We start from the raw sequence: 12,669 nt of genomic DNA on the forward strand, positions 1-12,669 counted from the left end.
TAAGTGTATTATGTTTCAATTGGATCTTTTCTTCCTGTCTGCGTTTATGTATTGGAGATGTTTGGTACAAGTGATTTGTAAGCTTTATTTTGATAATGTTTTAGTCAATTGTTGGTATTGATATCTACTCTCTATATGTCATTTTAGTATAGTTTTTGAGGTTAATTACCCTCAAGAGGAGGGATTATGTAGGAGTAATTGACATATGTAGGTAGATATCACACTATTAAACAATAGACAGGTGTACACTAGAAAACAGGAGAAGGCAGACGTGAGTGCATTTGCCATTCTGGTAAATACAGGAAACTAAAGATTAGCAGATGGCCAAAGTCATACGTGCTTTAACGTGCATGTATGGAAAAAGCAGGACACCATTATGAAGATAAAATTGACAGGAACAGCCATAAGTGCTTAGGGTAAAGGCCATAAGTGCTTAGGGCAAGATAGACATATATTAATTTTAGGGGACAAGGGGGTCCTGCCCCCATTATAATCTAATCAAGAGCGGATACAGGCGTTATTGGGCGTAGACAAGCAGGAAGCCTGAAATGAAGGATAATGGTGGCAGATGACCATAGGAGAAGTAATTTAATTAATGTATGTAATGATCTCATGTGTGTGGATGTGTATAAAGAGTGAACCAGTGCTCTGGGAAGATGTGTGTTCAGCGGGACATTCCAGATGGTTATACTATTGTAAATAAAAGCATGTTTTGATTTCACAAGTTCTGATAAAGCGTTATATTTCTGAGATGATTTTCCACGACAGGGGCTGCCACAGGAGAGTTAGTACGTGGGGCTGCTACAGGAGGTGCAGGACTAGGGAGGCGTACAGGAGGCCTGGTTCGTGGGACTGTCATTCCCAGACGGTTAGCACGCACCTCAGGACGAGCATGGAGAGCTGACTCAGGTAACATCACTTCCCGCACACGCTCTGTCGGGTGGATTTTGTGCCTCACGCACCAACACAGCAGCTCCCTCATTTCACTCTCCTCCAACCTCCCCAATAAATCCTTAACAGTCTCTGTATCATTCCCATTGCTCACCTCCAATATCAGCCCGACTGGCTCAGGTTCCTTCTTAGGGTCCTCACGGGTAGCACGGGAAGTTGACGCAGATCTCCTATCTGGACTCGCCACACTCCCCATGAGCCCCTCCCCAAGAAATGTTTTGCGTTTCCTCGAGCGCTTCCTACCGCGCCTTCGTGCTCCTTTCTCCAACTCCATAATCCTGTAACCCTCCTCGCACTGCTACAGCGAATCCCAGGCAGGCTCCGGCACTCTCTCTGGATCGCACGCCCACCTGTCTATCTCTTCCCAGGTTGTTCTCCACTTATCCTTTTCCCGGGTCCATTCCTCCACTAAGCGCTGTTCCATCCTTTCACGCTGCTTGGTCCTGGTTTGGTGGGTAATTCTGTCACGATCGTCTTGACTTTGAAGAGAGGACCAAAACGCAGCGTGTGAGAAATACATTCTCTTTTTATTTGAGAAGAGCAACGAATGAAACAAAAACAACAAACTGACGACCGTGAAGCTGTATAAACAAAATGGTGCTGACACTGACCACTACACACTGACATAGACAATTACCCACAAACACATGATGCCCATGGCTGCCTTAAATATGGCTCCCAATCAGAGACAAATGAAAGACATCTGTCTCTGATTGAGAACCACTCAGGCAACCATAGACTTACCTAGAAACATTCACTAAACACAAACCCATACACTAAACCCAACACCCCCTTTACCATATAACCACCCAAGACGAGACAAAACACAAACATTCCCCATGTCACACCCTGACCTAACTAAAATAATAATGAAAACAAAGAATACTAAGGCCAGGGCGTGACATGGTGATTCTCTTGTTAACACAGGTGTGATTGTTGACGAGGAAAAGGCTGGAGATCACTCTGTCATGCTGATTGAGTTCGAATAACAAACTGGAAGCTTCAAAAGGAGGGTGGTGCTTGGAATCATTGTTCTTTCTCTGTCAACCATGGTTGCCTGCAAGGAAACACGTGCCGTCATCATTGCTTTGCACAAAAAGGGCTTCACAGGCAAGGATATTGCTGCCAGTAAGATTGCACCTTAATCAAACATTTATCGGATCATCAAGAACTTCAAGGAGAGCGGTTCAATTCAATTCTGAAGAAGGCTTCAGGGGTCCCAAGAAAGTCCAGCAAGCGCAAGAACCGTCTCCTAAAGTTGATTCAGCTGCGGGATGGGGGCACCACCAGTACAGAGATTGCTCAGGAATGGCAGTATGCAGGTGTGAGTGCACCTGCACGCACAGTGAGGCGAATACTTTTGGAGGATGGCCTGGTGTCAAGTAGGGCAGCAAAGAAGCCACTTCTCTCCAGGAAAAACATCAGGGACAGACTAATATTCTGCAAAAGGTACAGGGATTGGACTGCTGAGGACTGGGGTAAAGTCATTTTCTCTGATGAATCCCCTTTCCGATTGTTTGGGGCATCCGGAAAAAAAGCTTGTCCGGAGAAAACAAGGTGAGCGCTACCATCAGTCCTGTGTCATGCCAACAGTAAAGCATCCTGAGACCATTCATGTGTGGGGTTGCTTCTCAGCCAAGGGAGTGGGCTCACTCACAATTTTGCCTAAGAACACAGCCATGAATAAAGAATGGTACCAACACATCCTCCGAGAGCAACTTCTCCCAACCATCCAGGAACAGTTTGGTTACAATCAATGCCTTTTCCAGCATGATGGAGCACCTTTCCATAAAGAAAAAGTGATAACTAAGTGGCTCGGGGAACAAAAGATAGATATTTTGGGTCCATGGCCAGGAAGCTCCCCAGACCTTAATACCATTGAGAACTTGTGGTCAATCCTCAAGAGGCGGGTGGACAACAACCACAAATTCCGACAAACTCCAAGCATTGATTATGCAAGAATGGGCTGCCATCAGTCAGGATGTGGCCCAGAAGTTAATTGACAGCATGCCAAGGTGGATTGCAGAGGTCTTGAAAAAGAAGGGTCAACACTGCAAATATTGACTCTTTGCATCAACTTCATGCAATTGTCAATAAAAGCCATTGACACTGTAATTATACTTCAGTATTCCATAGTAACATCTGACAAAAATATCTAAGACATTGAAGCAGCAAACTTTGTGAAAAGTTAACTCTAATGAACTTATCCTCTTCAGCAGAAGTAACTCTGGGTCTTCCTTTCCTGTGGCGGTCCTCATGAGATCCAGTTTCATCATAGCTGTCACGATCATGTGGCGGATTGATGGACCAAAACGCAGCTTTAGGAAAATATGCCATCTTCTTTTATTTTTTTAAAGATGACGAAAATAAACACGACACACTTTAACAAACTATACAAAACAACAAACGACCGTGAAGCTAAATAACGTTGTGCACATACACACACAGGCTACAAACGTTCTACATAGACAATTACCCACAACCAATGAGAGCCTATGGCTACCCTAAATAAGGCTCCCAATCAGAGACAACCGAAATCAGCTGTCTCTAATTGGGAACTCATTCAGGTAACCATAGACTCTCCTAGACAACTAAACATACATAGACAACACTAGACACATGTACTCCACACAAACCCATATACTATACCCAACAACCCCTTTACCATGAAAAACACCCAAAACCAACAAAACACAAACATTCCCCATGTCACACCCTGACCTAACTAAAATAATAAAGAAAACAAAGAATACTAAGGCCAGGGCATGACATAACCCCCCCCTTAAGGTGCGAACTCCGGGCGCACCATTACACAGTCTAGGGGAGGGTCTGGGTGGGCTTCCATCCACGGTGGCGGCTCCGGCTCTGGTTGTGGTCCCCACGTCACCACAGTCCCTAACCACCTCCTAGGCTTCCTCCAAATGACCCCCCTCCACATTAACCCCATTGCATTAAGGGGCAGTTCCGGACTAAGGGGCAGCTCCGGACTAAGGGGCAGTACCAGGGTCAGGGGCAGTACCAGGGTCAGGGGCAGTACCAGGGTCAGGGGCAGTACCAGGGTCAGGGGCAGTACCAGGGTCAGGGGCAGCACCAGGGTAAGGGGCAGCACCAGGGTAAGGGGCAGCTCCGGACTGAGGAATGGCAGCTCCGGACTGAGGAATGGCAGCTCCGGACTGAGGAATGGCAGCTCCGGACTGAGGAATGGCAGCTCCGGACTGAGGAATGGCAGCTCCGGACTGAGGGACTGCAGCTCCGGACTGAGGGACGGCCCATGGCTGGCTGACAGATCTGGCTGCTCATGGCTGGCTAACGGATCTGGCTGCTCATGGCTGGCTGACGGATCTGGCTGCTCATGGCTGGCTGACGGATCTGGCTGCTCATGGCTGGCTGACGGATCTGGCTGCTCATGGCTGGCTGACGGATCTGGCTGCTCATGGCTAGCTGACGGATCTGGCTGCTCATGGCTAGCTGACGGATCTGGCTGCTCATGGCTAGCTGACGGATCTGGCTGCTCATGGCTAGCTGACGGATCTGGCTGCTCATGGCCGGCTGACGGATCTGGCTGCTCATGGCCGGCTGACGGATCTGGCTGCTCATGGCTAGCTGACGGATCTGGCTGCTCATGGCTAGCTGACGGATCTGGCTGCTCATGGCTAGCTGACGGATCTGGCTGCTCATGGCTGGCTGACGGATCTGGCTGCTCATGGCTGGCTGACTGATCTGGCTGCTCCTGTCTGGTTGGCGGCTCTGGCAGATCCTGTCTGGTTGACGGCTCTGGCAGATCCTGTCTGGTTGACGGCTCTGGCAGATCCTGTCTGGTTGACGGCTCTGGCAGATCCTGTCTGGTTGACGGCTCTGGCAGATCCTGTCTGACGGACGGCTCTAGCGGCTCCTGTCTGGCTGGCGGCTCTAGCGGCTCCTGTCTGGCGGACGGCTCAGTGGGCTCATGGCAGACGGGCGGCTTTGCAGGCTCATGGCAGACGGGCGGCTTTGCAGGCTCATTGCAGACGGATGGCTCAGATGGCGCTGGGGAGACGGATGGCTCAGATGGCGCTGGGGAGACGGATGGCTCAGATGGCGCTTGGCAGACGGGCAGTTCAGTCATCGCTGTGCAGACGGCAGACTCCTGCCGGCTGAGGCGCACTGTAGGCCTGGTGCGTGGTGCCGGGACTGGTAGCACCGGGCTGGGGACACGCATCTCAGGGCTAGTGCGGGGAGAAGGAACAGGGCATACTGGACCCTGGAGACGCACATTAGGCCTAGTGCGTGGTGCCGGCACTGGTGGTATCGGGCTGGGAACACGCATCTCAGGGCTAGTGCGGGGAGAAGGAACAGGGCATACTGGACCCTGGAGACGCACATTAGGCCTAGTGCGTGGTGCCGGAACTGGTGGTACCGGGCTAGGGACACGCATCTCAAGGCTAGTGCGGGGAGCAACAACAGGGCACACTGGACTCTCAAGGCGTACTATAGGCCTTGTGCGTGGTACCGGTACTGGTGGTACCGGGCTGAGGACCCGCACATCAGGGCGAGTACGGGGAGAAGGAACAGTGCGTACAGGACTCTGGAGACACACAGAGGGCTTGGTGCGTGGTGTAGGCACTGGTGGTAATGTGCTGGAGACACGCACCACAGGGCTAGTACGTGGAAGAACAACAGGGCTCTGGAGACACCCAGGAAGCTTGATGCGTGGTGTAGGCACTGGTGGTAATGGGCTGGAAACACGCACCTCAAAGCTAGTGCGGGGAGCAGGAACAGTGCGTAAAGGGCTCTGGAGACGCACCTTAGACCTAGTGCTTGGTGCCGGAACTAGTGGTACAGGGCTGGGGACATGCATCTCAGGATGAGTGCAAAAAGTAGGAACAGGACACACCGGGTTGTGAAGGTGTACTGGAGACCTGGTGTGTATAGCCGGCATCAAATCTTCCGGAACTTTAACACAAGTTTCAGGCTGAGTACGAGGAACTGACACAGGTGGCATCGGACAGCTAATACGCTCCTCAGGGAGAATGCATTGCATACTCTGCCAAACCAACAGCTCTCTCTCTTCACTCTCCTCCAATTTCGTCAACAACTCTTCGAATGTCTCATAATCTCCCCTTCGTTCACTCTCCTCCAATCTGTCCAATAACTCCTCGACACACTCAGACTCACCCCTCAACTTCGCCGACTGCTCCAAGTGCCCCCCTCCCAAAAAAATGTTATGCTGTCTCTTGGGCTTCCTCCCGTGTCGCCGTGCTGCCTCCATCTCTGCCTTGGGGCAGTGATATTCCCCTGGCTGTGACCAGGGTCCTCTCCCGTCTAGAATTTCCTCCCACGTCCAGGAGTCTTGACATTGCTGCTGTTGCTTTGTTTTCCGCTGCTTGGTCCGATGGTGGGTAATTCTGTCACGATCATGTGGCGGATTGATGGACCAAAACGCAGTTTTAGGAAAATATGCCATCTTCTTTTATTTTTTTAAAGATGACGAAAATAAACACGACACACTTTAACAAACTATACAAAACAACAAACGACCGTGAAGCTAAATAACGTTGTGCACATACACACACAGGCTACAAACGTTCTACATAGACAATTACCCACAACCAATGAGAGCCTATGGCTACCCTAAATAAGGCTCCCAATCAGAGACAACCGAAATCAGCTGTCTCTAATTGGGAACTCATTCAGGTAACCATAGACTCTCCTAGACAACTAAACATACATAGACAACACTAGACACATGTACTCCACACAAACCCATATACTATACCCAACAACCCCTTTACCATGAAAAACACCCAAAACCAACAAAACACAAACATTCCCCATGTCACACCCTGACCTAACTAAAATAATAAAGAAAACAAAGAATACTAAGGCCAGGGCGTGACAATAGCGCTTGATGGTTTTTGCGACTGCACTTGAAGGAACTTTAAAAGTTCTTGAAATTTTCCGGATTGACTGACATTCATGTCTTTTCTCTTTGCTTATTTGAGCTGTTCTTGCTATAATATGGACTTGTTCTTTTACTAAATAGGACTGTCTTCTGTATACCATCCCTACCTTGTCACAACACAACTGATTGGCTCAAACACATTAACAAGGCACGCCTGTTAATTGAAATGCATTCCAGGTGACTACCTCATGAAGCTGGTTGAGAGAATGCCAAGATTCTGCAAAGCTGTCATCAAGGCAAAGGGTGGCTACTTTGAAGAATCTAAAATCTAAAATATATTTTGATTTGCTTAACACTTTTTTGGTTACTACATGATTCCATATGTGTTATTTCATAGTTTTAATGTCTTCACTATTATTCTACAATGTAGAAAATAGTAAAAAATAAAGAAAAACCCTTTAAATAGTAGGTGTGTCCAAGCTTTTGACTGTATGTTTGAATATTGTGCAATATTCCTTATGTTTTGTTAGACAAGAGCTGAGTTCATACAGTGTGGAGATCTTTTATATGATCAAGATGCATAAATAAAATGTTTTGCTAATCTGCAGAAGGGTAGTTGTGCAGTACCTGTGGCAGTTGTTTGGCAATGTCACCTCCCACGAACACAGCCTCCAAATACACCCACAGGTTCTGGACGATAAGCCACTGCTCAATAATGTCAGATGAAGTAGACAGCTTGAAGACCCAGTTCTGAATGTCTTTCTTGAATGGAGCATTGTATCTATGCAAAGATACGGTATAAGGGCAAGGTAAGAGTCTGGCAGAATTACCATTCTACCAACAACAAAACCTGACTTTGATCAACTGAAGGTCATTATCTATAGCCAAGTCAGTTGTTCATACCTGTTGCTCAGCAATGATCCCAGCAGCATCAAACTGTCCTCCATGGTAGCGACTATCTCAGAGGTCTCTGTACCTTTCAACATCAGCTCTCCTCGGCCCTTGAAGGTCATGAAACTCAGAGACTGACTGGACCATACATCCACCACCTGGGCCAGCTTGGCCTCGATGTCCTTCTCCTTGACCGCCGAGATGCAGATATCCTGAGGTGGCACAACAAGACATGACAGTTAACATGTCAAACAGTGGGGAAGACCACTACAGAAACACTACATCAAAGATGAAATCATGCTTTAAGCCTGTAAATAACAAATATAAGCAAACATGCATCATCATGGATTTTCCTGTAATAAATATTTAACTGAATTGTGTATTATAACACTAACCTCGATGTCCTCCTTGTATTTCAACAGGTTTGCCTCCATGATGTTCTGTAGGGCGAAAGTGTCTGACTCCACCTCAAACTTTTTGCCCGTCAGGCCAGTGATGCGGTCCCAGTGCCTCTGCTTCATGGCCTTGTTGGCCATCATCTCCAGCAGGGGGCAGGACTCGCTGAAGTCGTCGATCCTCTTCTTCAGGTCCAAAAACGCCTGCCAGTCCTTCAGGCCTTTGGGCAGCTTCTTACACCTAGTGGTCAAACAATCTGTTACATCTCAACAATAGTAGACCAAAAAAAAAAAAACAGAGGGAAACAGGAAGGTACTGTCCAATAAAACACACTCATTTTCATTTTGCACCCTAATGAATACAGAAAGGAAACAACAAGGTAATTCTGAATCAGCACAAATATAACACGACAGCAAAAGTACAGTACCTATTCTGGAAGTCCAAAAGCTCTGCATTGATCGCCTCAATGTCCACCTCTGTCCACAGAATGTCGTAGTATCCACTAATTTTGGCCATCACTGTGTCATAGAGTCCATACAACTTCTGGAGTAAACTCAGCTCTTTTCTATGGTGAAAAAAGAAATAGGATCATCTTTATCGTGTCATCTATCTACACTGTTGATGAAACAAGGAGTGTTGAACATCATAGACATTCCGTATTTCAGTGATATCATTGTTCTACAAGTTGCAACCAATGATGTATTGTATATAAACCTAGATTACCTATAAGTATGTCTGTATATGTGGTGTACTGTATACACTCAGTGTCCAGTTTACGAAAATGGTTAGCTCCAGACAGTGAGTCACGTGGCCGTGGTGTGCTAGATACAGCAGGCAGAGATCCATTGAGGCATTCAGTTACTGTTCGATTGAACATTGAGAGTGGTATGATCGTCTGTGCCAGGCACGCCAATTCTAGTATCTCAGAAACATCCGGCCTCCTTGGTTTTTCACACACGACAGTGTCTAGGGTTTACAGAGAATGGTGCGACAAACTAAAAACATCCAATCAGCGGCAGTCCTGTGGGCGAAAACAGCTCGTTGATGAGAGTTCGAAGAAGAATGGCAAGAATTGTGTAAGCTAACAGGTGGGCGCAGTACAACAGTGGTGTGCAGAACGGGATCTCGGAATGCAAAACTCGGTCCTTGTCACGGATGGGCTATTGCAGCAGACGACCACACCGGGTTCAACTCATATCAGCTAAAAACAAGAAGTGGCTCCAGTGGGCACGAGATCACCAACACTGGACAATTGAGGAGTGGAAAAACATTGCCGGGTCTAAAGAATCCTGGTTCCTGTTGCGTCATGCTGATGGCAGAGTCAAAATTTGGCGTAAGCAGCATGAGTCCATGGAGTCCATGGCCCCATCCTGTCTACGGTACTGGCTGGTAGCGGTGGTGTAACGGTGTGGGGAATGTTTTCCTCCTGTCACAAGTTAGTTCCCTTGATACAAATTGAGGAACATTTCTATGCTCTGATGAATTAAAGCTGTTCTGGAGGCAAAGGGGGGTCTGACCCAGTACTAAATGGGTGTACCTAATAAACTAACCACTGAGTGTAAGTCTATGGTGAATAACATCCATTACAGTGTACCGTGTTTTTTGCAGAGCCTCATAATCTGTGACTGGTAAACCAAAGAGCTGCTCTCCTGACGAGTAGGTGATGAATTTCCTCCACAGGTCGTCAAATCTGGCCTGAAAATATGGAGGAAAAACACCCATGACGCATGCAACACATCTGTGAAGATTACATGCTGTAAAACCCTTTTGTGTGTGTCTATACGCGTCATGTGAAAGACGTGTGTGTGTGATGTAGTGATATGTGTGTTAGTGCTACCTGGCAGATCTGCAGCCTGGTGCTGGCCTCGTTGGGAATTATCCCAGGCACCATTGGGCCTTCCTGCAACAAACAATGACCCCAAGAATGACCTACAGTGCATTCGGAAATTATTCAGACCCCTTTACTTTTTCAGCATTTTGTTACGTTATAGCCTTATTCTAAAATGTATTAAATGAACATTTTCCTCATCAATCTACACGCAATATCCCATAATGGCAAAGCATAAACTGTTTTTTCAATTTACTTTTTTTTTTAAATTAACAATGAAAAACAGAAATACCATATTTAGATAAGTATTCAGACCCTTTGCTATGAGACTCGAAACTGAACTCAGATGCATCTTGTTTCCATTGATCATCCTTGAGATGTTTCTACAACTTGATTGGATGGTTGTCCTTCTGGGTGGTTATCCCATCTCCACAGAGGAACTCTGGAGCTCTGTCAGAGTGACCATCGGGTTCTTGGTCACCTCCCTGACCAAGGCCCTTCGCCCCTGATTTCTCAGTTTGGCCGGGCGGTCAGCACTTGGTGGTTCCAAACTTCTTCCATTTAAGAATGGAGGCCACTGTGTTCTTGGAGACCTTCAATGCTGCAGATATGTTTTGGTACCCTTCCCCAGATCTGTGCTTCAACACAATTCTGTCCTTCAACGTCATGGCTTGACATGCACTGTCAACTGTGGGACCTTATTTAGACAGGTGTGTGCCTCCAAATCATGTCCAAACAATTAAATTTACCATAGGTGGACATCAAGTTGTAGAAACATCTCAAGGATGATCAATGGAAACAGAATGCACCTGAGCTCAATTTCAAGTCTCATAGTAAAGGGTCTGAATACTTATGTAAATAAGGTATTTACGTTTTTTATTTTTAATACATCTGCTAAAATAAAAAATACAAATAAATATTTCATTCCATTTTAGAATAAGGCTGTAACATAAAAATATGTGGGAAAAGGGAAGGGGTCTGAATACTTCCCGAATGCACTGTATGGTAACTGAAGTAAATAAATACAATTCAATGTGCGTATTTCTTCTTTACCAGTTCATACTGGTCTGTAAACATCACAACATCCTTTTGGAAAACGGTGACTGATTCCAACAGGTTCCGTTTGAACTTGGGCTGCACACGAACCAGCTCGTCTTGCACTGATCTCTGGGGAAGCAAAATTGTTATTTTGACGCCATAATACCGTAGGTAATTCGTCAAACATCTACAACTGAGTTGCAAACATGAGTTATTCCATAGGATAAATGTATAGTAGTTAACCATTACAACGGACCGCTTTGGACTGCAGTTTTATGAAGGAGTATCTGAGAGTATCCACCCCCTCCGCTTCCTCTTTGGTCACCTCCACTTCAAATCTATTCAGAATCCCATAGGCTTCCTAGCAGACATCACAGATAGTATGAGAAAAGTACTTAACAAATGTGCCTGTGAAATCTTCTACCATTGCAATCCACAAATCACAAGCCATAGTTTGACTTATACCTCAATGGGTCCCAGGGTCATGTCTATCTTGATCTCAGAGTCTCGTATTTTGGACAGGGCTTCCATGGCGAAACGCACATCCTCCAGGTCTGCGATAGGCCTGGAGAGTTTTTTCAGGTGTTCTCCAGTGAAAGTCATGATCTCCATCATTTTCTTTTTGTACTGCTCATTCAGGTACTTGCACAAGAGCTTCTTCCAGGCCTTTGCCTCGACTGTCAGAGACATCTTCAGCGGAGCTACGAGAAAGGAAAATGATCACAAAATAAATAGCTTGCTAATTATTTGTGGTTTACAAAGTATCAAAGACTTGTGAAGCATTTACAGTATGTAGGCCTTATAAAGGGCTTATGAAGGTTTCATTAAGCCTTCATAAGTTAAAGGCCTAGTTCGTAAACGCCATACCTGTTGACATTTCAATGCACCCCAAAATAATGGTAGGCTTGATTTCATCAATCTCCTGTTCGAATGCCACATAGTGCAGAATTTCAGACTTGATCTGAGTCAGGTAGGGGTTGTTGTCCATGAACTCCTATTCAGAGAATAGTTCAGATTCCATAGGTTAGTGAGAAGGAAAAAAAACACCAAAAAACAGTTGCACCGAATATGGGCGGCAGGTAGCCTAGCGATTATAGTGTTGGGCCAGTATCCGAAAGGTTGCTTGTTCGAATTCCCAAATCTGTCTATGTGCCCTTGAGCAAGTCACTTAACCCTAATTACTCCAGGGTCTACGTTGATAATGGCTGACCCTGGCCGTGACCCCAATCTCTGAAGGTTCTCAGAGGAAGTTGGGATATACAAAAAATATATATATACGTTTCCAGTTCACACATGCGTATAATACAAACTTGCACATGTGTGAAATAGGACAAATATCAGCACCCACCAAATTATTATATTATTATATTACATGCCAACTTACTTAGTAGTAAACAAGCAAATAGTAACTAGAAAAAAAAGTTTGTAACTTGCATTGACACACCTTGACCTTAATCTGTCTGTCCTCGGCCCAGACCACTTTGAAGGGATGGAACTGCTTGAGAACATCACTGGCCGGTTTCCTCAGAGAGTTGACTGCTGATGTGAGGAGGACCACCAGCTTACAAATGTCCTTGTGTTCAGCTACGCTCTGATAGAAGTTCTTCAGCTTCCCTGCTGAGAAAACAACTCAAGTTAAATACTCATTCATGTCATCAATACTCATTATGTAATCAATGTCAAC

General features: G+C 46.1%; 1 protein-coding gene across 1 annotated transcript in view; it reads right to left on the reverse strand.

Annotated features, from left to right (window-relative positions):
- Positions 1-12,669, reverse strand: part of LOC129825412 (dynein axonemal heavy chain 8-like) — a 69,582-nt gene that overhangs the window by 48,747 nt on the left and 8,166 nt on the right. Inside the window, exons 26-36 of the mRNA XM_055885506.1 lie at positions 12,430-12,602; positions 11,853-11,979; positions 11,451-11,686; positions 11,242-11,346; positions 11,001-11,114; positions 9,957-10,019; positions 9,714-9,814; positions 8,547-8,684; positions 8,119-8,359; positions 7,736-7,935; positions 7,460-7,613 (exon numbers count right to left, since the gene is read on the reverse strand). Coding sequence (XP_055741481.1) covers positions 7,460-7,613; positions 7,736-7,935; positions 8,119-8,359; positions 8,547-8,684; positions 9,714-9,814; positions 9,957-10,019; positions 11,001-11,114; positions 11,242-11,346; positions 11,451-11,686; positions 11,853-11,979; positions 12,430-12,602 — 1,652 coding nt within the window. The remainder of the gene's footprint in view (positions 1-7,459; positions 7,614-7,735; positions 7,936-8,118; positions 8,360-8,546; positions 8,685-9,713; positions 9,815-9,956; positions 10,020-11,000; positions 11,115-11,241; positions 11,347-11,450; positions 11,687-11,852; positions 11,980-12,429; positions 12,603-12,669) is intronic.

Source organism: Salvelinus fontinalis, chromosome 27, assembly GCF_029448725.1.
Source record: "Salvelinus fontinalis isolate EN_2023a chromosome 27, ASM2944872v1, whole genome shotgun sequence".
In the NCBI taxonomy this organism is placed as follows: Eukaryota; Metazoa; Chordata; class Actinopteri; order Salmoniformes; family Salmonidae; genus Salvelinus; species Salvelinus fontinalis.